This window comes from Oncorhynchus tshawytscha, linkage group LG01 (genome assembly GCF_018296145.1).
Source record: "Oncorhynchus tshawytscha isolate Ot180627B linkage group LG01, Otsh_v2.0, whole genome shotgun sequence".
Taxonomy (NCBI): Eukaryota; Metazoa; Chordata; class Actinopteri; order Salmoniformes; family Salmonidae; genus Oncorhynchus; species Oncorhynchus tshawytscha.
Genome location: NC_056429.1, coordinates 7,029,242 through 7,050,615, shown reverse-complemented (window position 1 = coordinate 7,050,615; position 21,374 = coordinate 7,029,242). Strand labels below are relative to the sequence as shown.

Genomic DNA, 21,374 nt, shown 5'->3' with positions numbered 1-21,374 from the left:
TAATGATGGGGGAAGGGAGAATCCTCCATCCCTACGTCTGACGTCGGGGCGTGAAAGAGAGGGCAGGCGAGGAGGAGAGGAAGCTGCGATCAACACAGGCAGGGCGTCTGAGCCTAAACAAGGACAAAGTGATCACGGTATCAATGCTCTAACAATGGACTTAGCAGATATGCTTGTCGTCAAATTCTTCTGTTTCGTCTACTTAATAAATTACACCCAGGGTGAGTGAGAGCATTTGTATTTGTTTTGTATCGCGAAGCATTTAAGCGGGCTACATTCACGAAGGGAAGAGTAGCCAAGCAAAGACAGCGTCCGAGCGAATGGCTAGCAGGCTAGGCTAAGAAAGCTAACAGGCCTGGTCGTCTTGTGTCCCTTTTGACACAAACTCCAAACCACAAAGCTATATAGTTGTAAAAAAAAAAAAAAAAAAAGATTTTATGTTAAGCTTGGCGAAAGCTAGTTTTCTTTAAAACGAGACTTTACTATTTATATGGATGGTTACGATAAGACTACCAGCTAACTAGCTTGCGGGGGTGCCATTGTTATGAGAAATCAGGTGGAATCTGTTGTCTTGGCACGAACGAGCAAAGCGATTTGGGCAATCTAATTTAGCTTGCAATATTTGCAGTGCTGTCGGTCGGTATTGTTTTTTTTTTTTTTGCACCATGTCAATACTACATTTTGCAATGATGGGCTGTCCCACTTTCTATCAACATTAGCTAGCATAGTAGCTAGTTAGCCAGCTAATTTAGCATCGTTTTTTTAGCAACAACAGTTAGCTAACTAGGGATCTTGCTAGGTAATTAGCTAACTATGCCTGTTGACAACTTATTATTTTTTGGTACATGTTTGACCCAAAGCCAATGGCTCCCTAGTAAGAACATATTCGATCTTTGTTAGCTAGCTATTAGCTTTCCAATGGCAGTAGCTAGCGCCAATATATTATGTTGTAGCTATTCGAGGAATACAGTAGTAATGGCTGGAATGGATTCTTTGGAACGGAGTCAAAGATGCTTTCAATATCTGTCGTGTTTTATAGTGTTCCATTCCGGACTTTACAATGAGCCCGTTTTATAACTCCTCCCACCAGCCCACACTGGTAGAACGATACAATAGTATTCATGTGAATACAGCTATTTCCTTATTTTCCATTAACAGCATTCTGATCGCGTAATCGATCGAGGCAACGCACTGTATGTTTTCAATGCGATGTTCTTGTTGACATGATGCTAATCACACACAGAATTGATTCTACAGCTTTGAATGTGTTTCATGGTTCACTTAATAGTATATGGTCCAACTGCTGTGGAAAAAAAAATGAGCAGAAGATCAGATGTCAAATTAATGAGAACTAATACGACTGGTATCTAACAAACAGCATCCAGATTGGTGGTAGTTGGACAAATACAATCTGAAACGACTCAATAGGAAATAGCCTAAGTCTTTTAAAGCTATTACAACTACAATGAAACATTTTAATGGTCAGAGTTTAATATTTTATCATGCAAATGTAGGGAGCAGAAAATAGAAGAGTATGCCCAGGCTTGTAGCTATATAGCAGTGGAGGCTCCGGAGGGGAGGACAGCTATTAATAACGTCGAGAGCGGAGTAACTGGAATGGCATCAAAACACATGGAAACGATTTGTTTGATGTATTTGATACCATTACGCTCAAGTCATTACCACGAGCCCGTCCTCCCCAATTTAGGTGTCATCGACCTCCTATCCTATGTAGTATTTGGCCTACCTACCTTAATGGCATCATGAGCTCTAAAATGTAAAGCCTATGACAGTAGCTGGGAGCGGGCACAGGAATAAACACCTGCTCCTGTTAGTGATGGCAGACCTGGGTTCAAACACTATTTAAATACTTTTCAGCCTTTGCTCTAGCCTGCCTGAGATGCTAGATGGGTGGGGTTTGCACTTTTGGCACTATTCTATTGGTCCATTAAGCCAGGCAATCTCAATCGAGCACAGATAAAGTATTTGGAATGATTTTAAATAGTGTTTGAGCCCAGGTCTGAGTGATACTAATTCAGTTATAATCCATGTTAAAGCCTTTTATGATGACATCCAGTTGATTTATTTATAGGGTTCAGACTGAGATTGCAATAATCGCCTGGCCTTTTACGGACGTAGACATAGAAATAGGCCCAGATTCTATTCCCGTAATAGATTCTAATTCCGTAATAGATTCACTTTATTTGTTATCATTTAAGGACAGGCACCACACCCAAAATAGATTGTTTTTGTCAGTTACAGGTGTACTCAGCAGCACCACCTTGTTAATAAATCTTTGGGAGAACCGTGGATGTAGACTAGGCTGTACGCTCAATGAACTACCACTCCTTTGCAACAATGTGACGACACTTGCCGTCTTTGATAGTTTTAGTCATTGGGGGGGGGGGGCAGGCAGGCATTATGGTGGCCTCCACAAATCAGGAATCCTATGTAATTCCAAACAGAATGTGCCTTTTGTTCTGAATGAGTAGAGTATTGTGTTTCCAGGCTTGGCTAGAATAATGTAGGATCATGGATGTTATGAGGACTAGTGTGCTGTCACGTTTTCAGTCTTTTTCAAGTTCGATGCTACTATCTTTATATGGCTTGTTGATTATAGCTAGGCCTCGAAGAAGATAACGAATTATAGAATTGTAGTTTAATATTCAGCTTACAGCCTGTGGTTTGAAGAGGTGTCCTGTGTGGTGGTGTTGTTCTAGTGGGTCTTAGTTCCTCTGTGTTATCATCTCTCCAGGTTATCATTATGGGAACCCCCTGAACAAGTATGTGCGTCACTACGAGGGTCTGTCCTATAACACCTATGAGTTACAGGACAAGCACCTGAGAGCCAAGAGGGCCCTCCACCACCAAGACACATTTCTCCATCTAGACTTCCACGCACACGGAAGGTTAGTGTCCCAGACTTTTTCACTGTGCTTGTATGTCTGTGTGTCTGTTTTTGTGATGTAGTTTATTTTGTTAAGTCTAAATGAAGTATCAGGAGTGAACCTCATCTTCAACATGAGTCTTATTCCTAAATAACTGAACTGTGATGTTCCTCAAAAACATAGGCATTATTGTTGTTTTAAAAAAATGGTTGTTTAGCCTTGTTTTCCATCTTTAATTATTTTGATAGAACATAGCCTAAATTATGAATATCCTGTACCTTCTAAACAAGCCTTGCCTGGCTTTGTGGGAGAGCGAAGTGCTCTGTTCTCTCCCTGCGCTGTGCCCAGCCGAGACCATCTGTCGGTTAGTCTGACCTGGGTTCAAATACTATTTAAAATCATTTCAAATACTTTATCTGTGCTTGATTGAGCTTGCCTGGCTTAATTGCTCATTAGAGTTGGCCCCCAATGGCAAACCCGGCTTATCTAGCACTCCTAGGAGGCCAGAGCAAACGCTCAAAGTATTTTAAAAACTTCAAATACTATTTGAACTCAGATCTGTTGCTAGCTTGGCAGGGAGGGGACTAGGCCTCTCATTCTGCCAGTGGCAAAGCCTGGTGCTCCCATTGCTCCTAGCCTCAGATGCTACTGCTTAACAGAGATGGAAGCTGTGGAAACAAATAAATACAAAAGAAGGAGAGGAGGATGTCTGCAGCTGTTCTGAAAAGCAGGAGTCTCTAAAGCTCTGAGTCCTGGCTTGGAATTAATTTAGCCTGATACCAGGGCCCAGTTTCACAAAACCATCTTAAGGCTTAGTTCATCGTTAGAACCTTCGTAGGAGCGATGTTAAATCACAGCGCGGTGTCCCAAAACCATTGTTAAGCTCGGAATCTAACGCCTGCCTCGTACCACCCGTAGAACAGCTAAGTGTGTCATTAGATGTTTTTTTTTTTTTTTTTTGCCCTCCAACGTCACCATATACACATAGAATCAGATGGTTTAGCCATCTCCCTGTGACCGCAGATAACTTCAGAACAGAGTTGACTACAAATACAAGGTTGTCAATGTCTTTGTAATTGATACAAACAGGTGACCTATAGAAAGGGGCAACGCCGATACCGATTATTGGAGGACCAAAAAGGCCGATACCGATTTAGTCGGCCGATTTAAGAAATAAAAAAACACGTTTGTAATAATGACAATTACAATAATACTGAATTAACACTTATTTTAACTTAATATAAAACATTAATAAAATCAATTTAGCCTCAAATAAATTATGAAACATGTTCAATTTGGTTTAAATAATGCAAAAACAAAGCATTGGAGAAGAAAGTAGTGTGTGCCATGTAAAATATGTGCCATGTAAAAAAAGCTAACGTTTAAGTTCCTTGCTCAGAACATGAGAATATATGAAAGTTGGTGGTTCCTTTTAACATGAGACTTCAATATTCCAAGGTAAGAGGAGCCCCTACCTGGGCTCGAACCAGGAACACATCGACAACAGCAACACTCGAAGCATCGTGACCCATTGCTCCACAAAAGCTGCGGCCCTTGCAGCCCAAGGGGAATAACTACTCCAAATCTAAAAGCGAGTGAAGTTTGAAACAGTATTAGCGCACACCCAGCTAACTAGCTAGCCATTTCACATTGGTTACACCAGCCATTAGGCTGATAAGCTTGAAGTCATCAACAGCGCTGTGCTTGCGAAGGGCTGCTGGCAAAATGCACGAAAGTGCTGTTTGAATGAATGATTACGGGCCTGCTGCTGCTCAGTCAGACTGCTCTATCAAATCAGACTTAATTATAACATAACAACACAGAAATACGAGCCTATGGTCATTAATATAATCGAATCCGGAAAATATCATTTCTAAAACAAAACGTTTATTATTTCAGTGAAATACGGAACCGTTCTGTATTTTATCTAACGGGTGGCATCCCTAAGTCTAAATATTCTTGTTACATTGCACAACCTTCAATGTATGTCATAATTACGTAAAATTCTGGCAAATTAGTTCACAATGAGCCAGGCAGCCCAAACTGTTGCATATACCCTGACTCTGCGTGCAATGAACACAAGAGAAATGACACAATTTCACCTGGTTATTATTGCCTGTTAAACTGGATTAGTAGTTATAACTTGTGATTATGATTGATTGTTTTTTATAAGATAAGTTTAATGCCAGCCAGCAATTTACCTTGGCTTCTACTGCATTCGCGTAACAGGCAGGCTACTCGTGGAGTGCAATGGTTAGCGCGTTGGACTAGTTAACTGTGCGGTTGCAAGATGGCTGCTACCATCAATCCGGTTAGCGTTTTGGAAAGCATAAACCAAATAAACCCGGGAAATACGTTGATTCACACCAAAAGCCGGGACTCCACAGATCATGAGAAGGTCTTATTTGTCTGGCTGTGATCTACCGTTATTGATCACCAGCCCTGAGAGACAAAATGTAAACAAGGTAAGCTTTGGTTTGGTCTGTGTTTGAGCTATAGCTACATGGGAGAGTATTAAATGAATCCTTAGGTTGGTAGGAACAAATCTAGCCTATTATCTGATGTTTGACTTAAGGGCAACATCGAAAGTCCACCGAGTGACTATCTTTGCGCATCAAAAATATGATTTTGTCTGCTTGCATCCGTATCCCCTGTATGTCCACCCGACACCATCACAATGTTTGAGAGAGGTTGGCGTTGTAGGAATGTAGTTTTTATAGTGAAAAATAACTTTAAGGCACATTTTAGTGTGCAAAAACAGTGCAATTAACACATTCGGGCACTTTGGAGAGGTTGAAAGGACACTCGAATGTACCCTGGATATCCCATAACACCACCACTATGCTTGAGTGAGGTTGATATGGTAGAAATTGTGTTTTTAGACTGAGCAAATAGCATTTAGGGATTCCAAATATGTAATAGCACTGGAATGATCGAATTTACAGACTTAGTGCACTTTGGAGACGTTTAGGGACACTTGAAAACCTCCCCGTGACCACACCTGACACCACTTACTAAAACATCTGCCCATTTCTAGTTGTTAGTTCTATCGATCCCATTTTTTCTGTTGTTGATATTGTTCACATGTTGTGGAAGCCATCTGTTTCCAGCTCTTGTCATCAATAATTCACTTATAGCTTGTCAATGAAAGAAGGTTATTTTGTGTGTGCTTGATCTTGTGTATTTTGAACTATGTCGCTCCTATCTATATTCTGATAATTTCTTCATAATCTTGCAATGTCTTCTTTCCAGATATCCAAGTTTCTGCATGTCAGAAACATGTAATTACACATGAATAGCAGTTACTTTTGGTTATGTTTACATTTTGCCATTACATTTAAGAGGTTAAAGTAGGATATTTAAGCTTTGAGACAATTGAGACATGGATTGTGTATGTGTGCCATTCAGAGGGTGAATGGGCAAGATCAAATATTTAAGTGCCTTTTAAACAGGGTATGATAGTAGGTGCCAGGCGCACCGGTTTGAGTGTGTCATGAACTGCAACTCTGCTGGGTTTTTCACACTCAACAGTTTCCCGTGTGTATCAAGAATGGTCCACCATCTAAAGGATATTCAGCCAACTTGACACAACTGTGGGAAGCATTGGAGTCAACATATATATACACTGCTCAAAAAAAATAAAGGGAACACTAAAATAACACATCCTTGATCTGAAGGAATGAAATATTCTTATTAAATACTTTTTTCTTTACATAGTTGAATGTGCTGACAACAAAATCACACAAAAATGATCAATGGAAATCAAATGTATCAACCCATGGAGGTCTTGATTTGGAGTGACACTCAAAATTAAAGTGGAAAACCACACTATAGGCTGATCCAACTTTGATGTAATGTCCTTAAAACAAGTCAAAATTAGGCTCAGTAGTGTGTGTGTGGCCTCCACGTGCCTGTATGACCTCCCTACAACGCCTGGGCATGCTCCTGATGAGGTGGGGGATGGTCTCCTGAGGATGTCCTCCCAGACCTGGACTAAAGCAACCGCCAACTCCTGCACAGTCTGTGGTGCAACGTGGCGTTGGTGGATGGAGCGAGACATGATGTCCCAGATGTGCTCAATTGGATTCAGGTCTGGGGAACGGGCGGGCCAGTCCATAGCATCAATGCCTTCCTCTTGCAGGAACTGCTGACACACTCCAGCCACATGAGGTCTAGCATTGTCTTGCATTAGGAGGAACCCAGGGCCAACCGCACCAGCATATGGTCTCACAAGGGTTCTGAGGATCTCATCTCGGTACCTAATGGCAGTCAGGCTACCTCTGGCGAGCACATGGAGGGCTGTGCGGCCCCCAAAGAAATGCCACCCCACACCATGACTGACCCACCGCCAAACCGGTCATGCTGGAGGATGTTGCAGGCAGCAGAACGTTCTCCACGGCGTCTCCAGACTCTGTCACGTCTGTCACATGTGCTCAGTGTGAACCGGCTTTCATCTGTGAAGAGCACAGGGCGCCAGTGGCGAATTTGCCAATCTTGGTGTTCTCTGGCAAATGCCAAACATCCTGCACAGTGTTGGGCTGTAAGCACAACCCCCACCTGTAGACATCAGGCCCTCATACCACCCTCATGGAGTCTGTTTCTGACCGTTTGAGCAGACACATGCACATTTGTGGCCTGCTGAAGGTCATTTTGCAGGGCTCTGGCAGTGCTCCTCCTGCTCCTCCTTGCACAAAGGCGGAGGTAGCGGTCCTGCTGCTGGGTTGTTGCCCTCCTACGGCCTCCTCCACGTCTCCTGGTGTACTGGCCTGTCTCCTGGTAGCGCCTCCATGCTCTGGACACTACACTGACAGACACAGCAAACCTTCTTGCCACAGCTCGCATTGATGTGCCATCCTGGATGAGCTGCACTACCTCAAATCAAATCAAATTTATTTATATAGCCCTTCGTACATCAGCTGATATCTCAAAGTGCTGTACAGAAACCCAGCCTAAAACCCCAAACAGCAAGCAATGCAGGTGTAGAAGCACGGTGGCTAGGAAAACTCCCTAGAAAGGCCAAAACCTAGGAAGAAACCTAGAGAGGAACCAGGCTATGTGGGGTGGCCAGTCCTCTTCTGGCTGTGCCGGGTGGAGATTATAACAGAACATGGCCAAGATGTTCAAATGTTCATAAATGACCAGCATGGTCGAATAATAATAAGGCAGAACAGTTGAAACTGGAGCAGCAGCACAGTCAGGTGGAAGTTGAAACTGGAGCAGCAGCATGGCCAGGTGGACTGGGGACAGCAAGGAGTCATCATGTCAGGTAGTCCTGGGGCATGGTCCTAGGGCTCAGGTCAGTTGAAACTGGAACAGCAGCATGGCCAGGTGGACTGGGGACAGCAAGGAGTCATCATGTCAGGTAGTCCTGGAGCTCAGGTCCTAGGGCTCAGGTCCTCCGAGAGAGAGAAAGAAAGAGAGAAGGAGAGAATTAGAGAACGCGCACTTAGATTCACACAGGACACCGAATAGGACAGGAGAAGTACTCTAGATATAACAAACTGACCCCAGCCCCCGACACATAAACTACTGCAGCATAAATACTGGAGGCTGAGACAGGAGGGGTCAGGAGACACTGTGGCCCCATCCGAGGTCACCCCGGACAGGGCCAAACAGGAAGGATATAACCCCACCCACTTTGCCAAAGCACAGCCCCCACACCACTAGAGGGATATCTTCAACCACCAACTTACCATCCTGAGACAAGGCTGAGTATAGCCCACAAAGATCTCCGCCACGGCACAACCCAAGGGGGGCGCCAACCCAGACAGGATGACCACAACAGTGAATCAACCCACTCAGGTGACGCACCCCCTCCAGGGACGGCATGAGAGAGCCCCAGTAAGCCAGTGACCCAGCCCCTGTAATAGGGTTAGAGGCAGAGAATCCCAGTGGAAAGAGGGGGCCACTTGTGTGGGTTGAGCCACTACCTGAGCCACTTGTGTGGGTTGTAGACTCTGTCTCATGCTACCACTAGAATGAAAGCACCGCCAGCATTCAAAAGTGACCAAAACATCAGCCAGGAAGCATAGGAACTGAGAAGTGGTCTGTGGTCACCACCTGCAGAACCACTCCTTTATTGGGGGTGTCTTGCTAATTGCCTATTATTTTCACCTGTTGTCTATTCCATTTGCACAACAGCATGTGAAATTTATTGTCAATCAGTGTTGCTTCCTAAGTGGACAGTTTGATTTCACAGAAGTGTGATTGACTTGGAGTTACATTGTTGTTTTAGTGTTCCCTTTATTTTTTTGAGCAGTGTGTGTGTGTATATATATATATATCTATATCTATCTATATCTATATATATATATCTATCTATATATATATATACTATATATACATATATATATATATATCTATATATATCTATATATATCTATATATATATATATAGATCTATATATAGATATATATATATACATATATATATATATATCTATATATATCTATATATATCTATATATATATATATAGATCTATATATAGATATATATAGATATAGATATATATAGATATATATATAGATATATATATAGATAGTACCAGTCAAAAGTTTGTACACACCTACTCATTCAAGGGTTTTTCTTTATTTTTACTGTAGAATAATAGTGAAGACATCAACTATGAAATAACACACATGGAATCATGTAATAACCCAGAAGTGTTAAACAAAGTAGCCACCCTTTGCCTCAATGACAGCTTTGCACACTCTTGGCATTCTCCCAACCAGCTTCACCTGGAATGCTTTTCCAACAGTCTTGAAGGAGTTCCCACATATGCTGAGCACTTGTTGGCTGCTTTTCCTTCACTCTGCTGTCCAACTCATCCCAAACCATCTCAATTGGGTTGAGGTTGGGTGATTGTAGAGGCCAGGTCATCTAATACAGCAATTCATCACTCTCCTTGGTCAAATAGCCCTTACACATCCTGGAGGTGTGTTGGGTCATTGTCCTGTTGAAAAACAAATGATGAGATGGCGTATTACTGCAGAATGCTGTGGGAGCCATGCTGTTGAAGTGTGTCTTGAATTCTAAATAAATCACTGACAGTGTCACCAGCAAAGCACCATCACACCATCACCTCCATGCTTCACAGTGGGAGCCACACATGTGGAGATCATCCATTCACCTACTCTGCGTCTGACAAAAACTTGGCGGTCGGAACCAAAAAATCTCAAATTTGGACTCATCAGATCAAAGGACAGATTTCCACCGGTCTAATGTCCATTGCTCGTGTTCCTTGGTCCAAGCTTGTCTCTTCTTATTGGTGTCCTTTTAGTAGTGGTTTCTTTGCAGCAATTCAACCAAGAAGACGTATCTCAAAGACACACCCACATGCTTGAAGGTTGGAGCAGGGGGTGCCACACTGGGCGCCCGGTTGGAGCAGGGGGTGCCACACTGGCACCCGGTTGGAGCAGGGGGTGCCACACTGGCACCCGGTTGGAGCAGGGGGTGCCACAATGGGCACCCGGTTGGAGCAGGGGTGCCACAATGGGCACCCGGTTGGAGCAGGGGTGCCACACTGGCACCCGTTGGAGCAGGGGTGCCACACTGGGCACCCGGTTGGAGCAGGGGGTGCCACACTGGGCGCCCGGTTGGAGCAGGGGGTGCCACACTGGCACCCGGTTGGAGCAGGGGGTGCCACACTGGCACCCGGTTGGAGCAGGGGGTGCCACACTGGGATCCCGTGGACGAGTTGTTGATGTCTCTTTCCATGCCGTTGAAAAACATCCCCACGGCATGATGCTGCCATCACCATGCTTTACCGCAGGGTTTGGTGCCAGGTTTCCTCCAGATGGGACTCTTTGGTATTCAGGCTATATAGACCTCCTTGTAGTTTTATTTTGGGAGAAGTCCCTGATTGGCCAACTCAAAATGTATTTTCTTTCACTGTTCTAGTGTTTGAGGAGCCATACAGGAAGTAATGAATTAAGTTCTTCAATTATTTACAATGTTACTTTTTTTTTGTGTGTTTGTTCCCCCCCCCAAAAACATCATTTTAAAAATGCAGTAAAGCCACACTGTTTTTAAGATGACCTCATTTCTCTGTTGGTGGAAATAATGTTTACTGCTCTTTCACCGTCTTTCAGGAGAGAAAAAAAAGAATAAATGTTTTTATTTTCAGCTGAGCCAATGTCCTTGTCTTTTATCTCTGCGTCTCGCTTTCATTTGCATTTTATTTTCTCCCGAGTCCTGAAAAATAAAGGCCTAGTTCCTTCCATCCAGAGTTTCTTATATTTGTATTTATTATTTAATTTATGTAATCAGGTTGGCCTATGTTATTGAGAACACAAACACTTTATTTTTTTAAATATTTTTTTTACAATAACAACCTGAGAAATAGATATTGTAATGTTCAGACCATAGAAATATTCTATAGAACAGACATTCTATTCTCAATATACAGGGTCACAGGAGTAAGGGGTTTGAGACGAGACCGTTATCATCACGGGGAATTGAAACGTAGCTGAAACGTTGCATCTCGGTGGTGTACTCAGAATGGTAAACAAGACCTTAAGAAAGACAGATGTTTCAGAACGTGTCTTCCGAACTTTGCTAGTTTGTTCAGATCCGTCTCTCCACAAGCACGAAACAGCTCATGTCTTAGTCTAGGCCTGTGCCTTTTTCTTTGGCTCTGTTTATGGACATATTGTGGACCCCAGGAAGAGTAGTCTGCTGCAACAGCTATAGCATGTAACTAAACATATTTGTGTGTGTCTATATATATCTATATACACACACACACACACACACACACACACACATCAGGTGGTTGTTTAATCAACAAGTCAATGTGTTTGTATCGGTCCCTACTCAGATAAACCATACAGAAATGTGGCATGAATAGCTTGGTACTTAACCTCTGTTTCTTGTCTGTCAGACATTTTAACCTGAGGATGAAGAGAGACACCAGTCTGTTTGCTGAGGACCTGAAGGTAGACATGGGAGGACAGGAGGTGAACTATGACACCTCTCATATCTACACTGGAGAAATATATGGTGAGGACTGATGTTACTACAGTGCATTCAGAGAGCATTCACACCCCTTGACTTTTATTTTCTTGTTATATTAAGATGTCACTGGTCTACACACAATACGCCTTAACTTATTTGGGATAGGGGGCAGCATTTTCACTTTTGGATGAATAGCATGCCCGGAGTGAACTGCCTCTTACTCTGTCCCAGATGCTAATATATGCATATTATTATTAGTATTGGATAGAAAACACTCTGAAGTTTCTCAAACTGTTTGAATGATGTCTGTGAGTATAACAGAACTCATATGGCAGGCAAAAACCTGAGAAAAAATCCAAACAGTTTTTGAACTCAGCCCCTATCGAATTCACAGTGGGATAAGGGTTATTTTGCACTTCCTAAGGCTTCCACTGTCAACTGTCTTAAGAACGTTGTTTCAAGCTTCTCGTGTGAAGGGGGGCTGGATGGGAGCTTTTGACTAAGGGGTAATTGAAAATAAGAATTTGTTCTTAACTGACTTGCCTAGTTAAATAAAGGTAAAATAAGAAATGCGTGTGACTGAGAACGAGGCTGCTGGCCTAAGGGTCTAGATTAGATTATTTTACCTTTATTTAACTAGGCAAGTCAATTAAGAACAAATTCTTATTTTCAATTACGGCCTAGGAACAGTGGGTTAACTGCCTGTTCAGGGGCAGAACGACAGATTTGTACCTTGTCAGCTCTGGGATTTGAACTTGCAACCTTCCGGTTACTAGTCCAACGCTCTAACCACTAGGGTACCCTGCCGCTCCCAAATGAGATACATGAGGTATCTCTCGTTCTATTGCTTTTCTACAGACAATGGAATTCTCTGGTTGGAGCATTATTAAACATTTATGATAAAAACATCCTAAAGATTGATTCTATACTTAGTTTGACAAGTGTAATATAACTTTTTGAACTTTTCGTGCGACTGGACCTGAACACGCTTTTGGATTTGTTTACCAAACGCCCTAACAAAAGAAGCTATTTGGACATTATCGAACAAAACAAGCATTTATTGTGGAACTGCGATTCCTGGGAGTGCATCAAAGGTAAGTGAATATTTATAATGCTATTTATGACTAATGTTGACTGCGCAACATGGCGGATATTTCTTTTGGCTGTTTTGGGCTCTGAGCGCCGTTCTCAGATTATGCTTTTTCCATAAAGTTTTTTTGAAATCTGACACAGCGGTTGCATAAAGGAGAAATGTATCTGAAGTTCCATGCAGAACACTTGAATTTTCATCAACATTTATTATTTATTTTAGTATTTCTGTGAATTCATGTGGCTCTCTGCAATATCACTGCATGTTTTGGAACTACTGAACATAACACGCAAATGTAAAATAAGATTTTTGGATATAAATATGAACTTTACCGAACAAAAAATACATGTATTGTGTAACATGTGTAACATGAAGTCCTATGAGTGTCATCTGATGAAGATCATCAAAGGTTAGTGATTAATTTTATCTCTATTTGTGCTTTTTGTGACTCCTCTCTTTGGCTGGAAAAATGGCTGGGTTTTTCTGTGAGTTGGTGGTGACCTAACAATCGTTTGTGGAGCTTTCGCTGTAAAGCATTTTTGAAATCAGACACTGGCTGGATTAACGAGAATTTTATCTTTAAAATGGTGCCTAATACTTGTATGTTTGAGAAATTTGATTTATGATTATGATTTATGAAATTTGATTTATGAGATTTCTGTTGATTTGTATTTGGCGCCCTGCAATTTCATTGGCTCTTGGCGAGGGGTTCCGCTAGGTGAACGGGGTTCACATACAATTATATCTGTAAGTTTGCTAAGTCGAGCAGTGAATTTCAAACACCGATTCAACCACAAAAATGAGGGAGGTTTCCCCATGCTTCGCAAAGGACACCATTTTGTAGATCTGTGAACATTTTAAAAGCAAACATTGAATTTCCCTTTGAGCATGGTGAAGTTAATAATTACACTTTGAATGGTATATCAATACACCCAGTTACTACAAAGATGCAGGCATCCTTCCTAACTCAGTTGCTGGAGAAGAAGGAAACCGCTCAGGGATTTCACCATAAGGTCGATGGTGAGATTAGATTTGAATGGCTGTGATAGAACTGAGGATGGATCAACAACATTGTAGTTACTCCACAATTACTAACCTAATTGACAGAGTGAAAAGGAGGCCTATACAGAATAAAAATATTCCAAAACATGCATCCTTTTTGCAATAAGGCACTAAAGTAATACTGCAAAAAATATTGGCAAAGTAATTAACTTTTTGTCCTGAATACAAAGTGTTATATTTGGGGCAAATACAATACAATACAACACATTACATATTTTCAAGCATAGTGGTGGCTGCATCATGTTATGGGTATGCTTGTATTTTTAAAAAACTTTTTTAAATGTATTTTACAAGGAAAACCTGGTCCAGTCTGCTTTCCACAATAATTCACCTTTCAGCGGGGAAATAACCTACACTGGAGTTGCTTACCAAGAAGACAGTGAATGTTCCTGAGTGACTGAGCTAGAGTTTTGACTTAAATCTGCTTAAAAATCTATGGAAAGACTTGAAAATGGCTGTCTAGCAATGATCAACAAACAAATTGACAGAGCTTAAAGAATTTTGCAAAGAATAATGGGCAAATATTATACATTCCAGGTGTGCAAAGCTCTTAGATTACTTACCCAGAAAGACTCATAGCTGTAATCACTGCCAAAGGGGATTCTAACATGTATTGACTAGCATATATCCCTCCCTATTTCTGAATACTTATGTAAATTAGATACTTCTGTTTTTGATTTTCTAAAAATGTGCAAAAATGTCTAATACCTTGTTTTCACTTTGTCATTATAGGCTATTGGGTGTAAACGGGTGAGAATGGTTTGTGTTTTTACAGTTTGAATTCAGGCTGCAAAAAAAAAAAGGTATATTAAGTCAAGTGGTGTGATACTTTTTGATGGCTCTGTAATTGTGTCCATTTAAAAAAATATATATATATATTTGATTTTACTCCCTTTTTCTCCCCAATTTCGTGGTATCCAATTGTTAGTAGCTACTATCTTGTCGGAGGAAACACCGTGCACCTGGCAACCTTGCTTAGCGTGCACTGCGCCTGGCCTGCCACAGGAGTCGCTGGTGCGCGATGAGACAAGGATATCCCTACCGGCCTAACCCGGACGACGCTAGGCCAATTGTGCATCGCCCCACGGACTTCCCGGTCGCGGCCGGTTACGACAGAGCCTGGGCGTGAACCCAGGGTCTCTGGTGGCACAGCTGGCGCTGCAGTGCAGCGCCCTTAACCACTGCGGGGGGCCTGTGTGTCCATTCTATGAGTTCATCTGTATGTGTTGTGTTAGCTGTGTGTTGCAATCAACTTGTATTTTGTGCAAGAGAAATTCCCTTTGGATGACACAGTTCCATGCATCTATCTAAAACCCCCCAAAAAAGATTGCCTGAGTGAGGTTGTGGTAATTTTGAAAAATAACTTTTTGGCCAAGTCCGGGTATTCTGTTTCTCTCTCCCTTCCCTGTTTTCAGTTCAGTTTCTTACATTTGGTTCCCCAACAGGGGTTGAAACCAAAAATATTTAAAACAGCAAAGGGAGAGAGAGAGACAGAATACCTGGAGTTAGCCAAGTTATTTTTAAATATTTTCGGTTTCAATCAGCGAAATGTAAGTTCTGAACTGGTTCAAACCTCCAAAAAACTAACAGTTTATATTGTTTCTTTCGGTTCCTTTTTAAACATCTGAAATCAAATTAAATTACTTTACCAAGCAGTACGAATAGAGAAGCTTGCTATGGAATGGGCAAGCTATTTACATGCATTGGACAGACAAGTGTAGGGCGCTTGATACGACTGAAATTTTTGCGGGTGTGTAGAGAGAGCGGGCGAAAGAGGCTTGGCTTGAAGCGCTGGGCATCTTGTTGTTATGACATGGAATTATCTGAATTAGACCCATGGAATTATACCTACAGAGGAGCGGCTTCTATGCAAGAATTTGGAATGTCTTTTGATCTTTAAAGGCATTCTAAGAGCTCTGACCTTTTACGTTGGACCAGAGCTAGCTAGCTAGCTATCGAGCTTGTGTGTGAAGATCGGCACCAGAATTTTAAATAAAAACACATTTTTACCTTTTTTTGTACTTTTTTTAATACATCCCATGTAAAACATGATAACTATAGTATCCTTAACCAGCATTGAAAAGGTTAGTTCATTCTTCTCTCATGAAATATCTCTCCACAATTCCTGAATCACGTTTGTAATGTCAGTAGGCTACTAGACTATTGTCGTGTCTTTTGGCTATGCCAGATCAAGTGATATGACATGCTATTCTGTAAAATAATTTATCTGTAATTAATATTACCTGATTAAGCTAATCAGGTAAATAATTAACTAGAAAGTTGGGGCACCACAAAATAATGTTTATAGAGCTGTTATCTCCTGAATAAACTCTTAAAGACCTGGTAATATTTTACATCAATAGCAGTCAATATTTAATCGTCGCCTTATTCAGTCTCATCTGAAAGTTGTAAATTCTTGGTTATCTTCACGAACCCTGGCTAACAAGTTGAATCAGCAATACAAAATTTGGTTTAATTATTTGTTTACCAAAACCCAAAATAATCACACAGAATTACATCTACACAGAATGGATCATACATTGATTACAAATTATGTCATAAAGGAAAACGTCCTTAGCGAGCGGAACAGATATGACGGCTGGTTACACAAAGAAAGGGGGTTGGGTTTTGAATGAAAGAGCGGGAAGACTGAGGAACAAAGGGAGAAGCTATGTCTCTATTGGGCCGTAGGCAGCTACTCTATCGTAAATACAGAATCTTATGCATTCTAAATATCCGCCCATTTGGAAAAGGAAAATACACTAAATATTTACTCTGAGCTGCGCTTCAGATTGGTTGGTCGTAGATGGGAGGCCAGATTGTCCTTTGAAGAATGTCCCGTGTTAGAATGGATACTTGGTACTACCGTCGTCGTGTGGTAGGACAGATACTCTGTCCGTCCTCTTCTAGCCCACGTCTACAGTTGCTGCGCTAACGCGATGGCTGGGAGGTATCACTTCTTTAGTGAATGAGTTCAAAGCTCATACCAAGTTGCCATGCTATATGCTCATGCTGTATTCTGGTATAGTCGAAATTCATCCTTCCGGCGTGTATGTCGTCACCTTCACATTGAAATTCGATGCTAATTTCGTTAGGTTCTTGCTGAGGTTGGCTTAGCTCTGTAGGTGGTCTTTCCCCTTTCAACGTGGGGACCTCAAGTCCACACATCCTTGGAACAGGAAGTTACATTTTCGTAAAGGGGCTTATATAGGGTTGGGAGAGAGGGCCGTGTTTCATAGTTTACAACCAGTGTCTGTTCACATGGGCGGGGCCACTGAGTTGGCAGAGTTTACAACCAATGTCTGTTCACATGGGCGGGGCCACTGAGTTGAGCATAGTTCACTCATGAAAACCAATTCTCTCATTTAGGAGCTACAATTACATTTTAATCTTTTCATAAATAGTTTAATATTTAAACATTTAAATTGCACAACAATTCCATGTGAATATGATAACTAGAATGTGTAGACTTTCCATGATACAGTTTATGTTGTCTTATCAGTAATATTGTCTCAGACGCCAACTGATCTGACATCATATTCATTAAGTACCAACGCATATTTTCAACTGGTTGGATTACTGAAATATGGTTCAGTCTCCCACCTTTTGATGTTACCAGACTCTCCATGTTAACAAAGCAATTCTCAATAGTCACATCGGTAGAGAGAGGAAAAAGGGGAAAGGTATTTATAGGGGTCATAAACCTCCCCCATCAGGCCAACTTCATGACACTATGCTTCAGAGAGAGGGGGAGGGACAGGTAGCCTACACATACACACATACAGGTAAAGATTTCCTGCTGCAGGCAGATACTGGAAGAAGTTTCTGAGTGACAGAGGGCTTTGCATAGGTGCTTTGTTGCATTTTCTGTTGGACTGAGGGAAAAAAATACCCGGAATGTAAAATAACATTAATAACCAGTTCCCATGCTTTTAAAATAATGGTTCTGTTCCAGAACAGTGTAGATACTTTCATTCCTGGTTCTGATTCTGTTCCTCAAATGTTTATTTTCCGGTTTCCTGCTTTCTCATCCCCCCTCTCTCTCTCTCTCTCCCTCTCCATAGGTGAGAAAGGTACCCTGAGCCATGGGTCTGTGGTGGATGGGAAGTTTGAGGGCTTCATCCAGACGTACCAGGGGACGTTCTACGTAGAGCCAGCTGAGCGATACCTGAAGGACCGGGACGTTCCCTTCCATTCAGTTATCTACCACGAGGACGACATCAGTAAGTACTGTAGTATGTGTGTGTACTGGAGTATACAGCTCCTTTCACTATTAAAAACACAAACACGCTTTGATGTACCCTCTTGTCATCTTTTAATTGTGTGAGAGTGTTTGTTCGTTTTCCATTTGGAGGATAGAGAAGGCTTGGGGCTGGCCCCTTTCATTCTCTTAGGCACCACAGCAGCATCTGTTTGTTTTATTAAGCTGTGGTGCCTGAGAGAATGATGTGCCTTATGTTACCTGATATATTAAGGTACAAGTCCTCATATAGTCATCTGTAGTGTAGACTAATCATTCAACTGCTAGGACACTTGTGAAGCATACTGGAGCAGAGGGTGTGAACTGAGAGTAGCTCTCTGGTGGCTATAGGGTCGCTCTCTGGTGGCTATGGAGTAGCTGTCTGGTGACTATGGAGTAGCTGTCTGGTGACTATGGAGTAGCTGTCTGGTGACTATGGAGTAGCTGTCTGGTGACTATGGAGTAGCTGTCTGGTGACTATGGAGTAGCTGTCTGGTGACTATGGAGTAGCTGTCTGGTGACTATGGAGTAGCTGTCTGGTGACTATGGAGTAGCTGTCTGGTGACTATGGAGTAGCTGTCTGGTGACTATGGAGTAGCTGTCTGGTGACTATGGAGTAGCTGTCTGGTGACTATGGAGTAGCTGTCTGGTGGCTATAGGGTCGCTCTCTGGTGGCTATAGGGTCGCTCTCTGGTGGCTATAGGGTCGCTCTCTGGTGGCTATATGGTAGCTCTCTGGTGACTATATGGTAGCTCTCTGGTGACTATAGGGTAGCTCTCTGGTGGCTATAGGGTAGCTCTCTGGTGGCTATAGGGTAGCTCTCTGGTGGCTATATGGTAGCTCTCTGACTATAGGGTAGCTCTCTGGTGGCTATAGAGTCGCTCTCTGGTGGCTATAGAGTCGCTCTCTGGTGGCTATAGAGTAGCTCTCTGGTGGCTATATGGTAGCTCTCTGACTATAGGGTAGCTCTGGTGGCTATAGAGTCGCTCTCTGGTGACTATAGGTAGCTCTCTGACTATAGAGTAGCTCTCTGGTGGCTATAGGGTAGCTCTCTGGTGGCTATAGAGTTGCTCTCTGGTGGCTATAGGGTAGCTCTCTGGTGGCTATAGAGTCGCTCTCTGGTGGCTATAGAGTAGCTCTCTGGTGGCTATAGAGTAGCTCTCTGGTGGCTATAGAGTCGCTCTCTGGTGGCTATAGAGTCGCTCTCTGGTGGCTATAGAGTCGCTCTCTGGTGGCTATAGAGTCGCTCTCTGGTGGCTATAGTGTCGCTCTCTGGTGACATCCAAGAGTAGCTGAAGAGGATGAAGTGGCAAGTCGTGAAGGTGACAAATGTTACTTCAGGTAATGTAAACGTGTGTGTTTCTCTCCCTTTAGATTACCCCCACAAGTATGGTCCAGAGGGGGGCTGTGCCGACCACTCTGTGTTTGAGAGGATGAAGAAATACCAGGCCACCGCCATGGAGGAGCCAAACAAGGTGAGTTAACAGACTGGGGGGGGGTGTCTGAAATGGCACCCATAATTCCCTATATAGGGCACTACTTTGGACCAGGGCTCTATGGCACTACTGTGTAAATCCACTGTTAAATCCACTGTTAAATCCACTGTTAAATCCACTGTTAAATCCACTGTTAAATCAGTGTAGATGAACGGGGGGAGACTGGTTAAAGAAAGATTTTAAAGCCTTGAAACAACTGAGACATTTTATTTGACCTTTTTATTTAACTAGTCAAGTCAGTTAAGAACAAATTCTTATTTTTAATGACAGCCTAGGAACAGTGGGTTAACTGCCTGTTCAGGGGCAGAAAGACAGATTTTTACCTTGTCAGCTCAGGGATTTGATCTTGCAAACTTCCGGTTACTAGTCCAATGATCTAACCACAAAGCCACCTGCCGCCCAGGGGACGCTCTACGTAGAGCCCGCTGAGCGATACATGGATTGTGTATGTGTGCTGTTCAGAGGGTAAATGGGCAAGACAAATCATTTATGTGCCTTTGAACAGGATATGGTAGTAAGTACCAGGCACACCGGTTTGAGTGTGTCAAGAACTGCAACGCTGCTGGGTTTTTCACACTCAACAGTTTCACCTTTGTGTATCAAGAATGGTCCACCACCCAAAGGACATCCGGCCAACCTGACACAACTGTGTGAAGTATTGGAGTCAAAATGGGTCAGCATCCCTGCGGAACGCTTTTAACACCTTGTAGAGTCCATGCCCCGACGAATTGAGGCTGTTCTGAGGACAAAAGAGTGGGGTGCAACTCAATATTAGGAATGTGTTTGGTATACTCTGTGTATGTAACTGTGTGATGATACTCCATGTAAGTATCTTTTAGCTCAGTGGATACTACATATTGCGTCAGATATTCGACTCGACATCTCATCAGTGAAATTAGGGATTTCTTATCCTCATGGGGAGCTGATGGTACAATACAGTCCACATTAATACAGGCTTTAATACTGCCCCCTCCCCTCGCTCCACCCCTCTTCCTCTTCCTCTCCTCCCAGAAGCTCCATGCAGAGGAGGCGTCCAGTGACCCGGTGTTGCTGAGGAAGAGGAGGACGGCTCAGATAGAGAAAAACACCTGCCAACTCTTCATCCAGACAGACCACCTCTTCTTCAAGTACTACAAGACCAGGGAGGCTGTCATCGCACAGGTACTGGATGATACACACACGTACACACAGTATACCTCAATAGCACCAAGTGTATTGTTTGTGTGATACCGGGTTCTTTGGGGATGGGGAAACATGTCAACAATGTTTTTAGAACTGTGTCAAGATTCCATTCCAGAATAATGACGTGAATTCTGATGCATCTTGTTGTTGTTGTTCCAGATCTCTAGTCACATCAAGGCTATTGATGCCATCTACCAGGGAACAGACTTCATGGGTATCCGGAACATCAGCTTTATGGTCAAGAGGATACGGGTGAGACCCTAGACAGTTTTTTTACCTGGCAACGTTCAGTCAGTCAATCAATCAGTCACCACCGGTTCCCACTTCCTGTTGTACTTCTGGTTGTCTGTAGTGATGTCACTTCCTGTTACCGCATCCTGTTTGTCTGTCATGATGCCACTTCCAGTCACCACTTCCTGTTGTACTTTCTATTGTCTGGTGTGACATCACTTCCTGTTT

General features: G+C 42.6%; 1 protein-coding gene across 1 annotated transcript in view; it reads left to right on the top strand.

The window, feature by feature from the left end:
* The first annotated feature begins 53 nt into the window (after positions 1–53).
* Positions 54–21,374, top strand: part of LOC112265333 (disintegrin and metalloproteinase domain-containing protein 10-like) — a 35,292-nt gene continuing 13,971 nt past the window's right edge. The window contains exons 1-7 of the mRNA XM_042324081.1: positions 54–221; positions 2,756–2,909; positions 11,772–11,890; positions 18,062–18,220; positions 19,612–19,712; positions 20,745–20,894; positions 21,075–21,167. Of these exons, the coding sequence (XP_042180015.1) occupies positions 155–221; positions 2,756–2,909; positions 11,772–11,890; positions 18,062–18,220; positions 19,612–19,712; positions 20,745–20,894; positions 21,075–21,167 (843 nt within the window). The 5' untranslated portion in view covers positions 54–154. The remainder of the gene's footprint in view (positions 222–2,755; positions 2,910–11,771; positions 11,891–18,061; positions 18,221–19,611; positions 19,713–20,744; positions 20,895–21,074; positions 21,168–21,374) is intronic.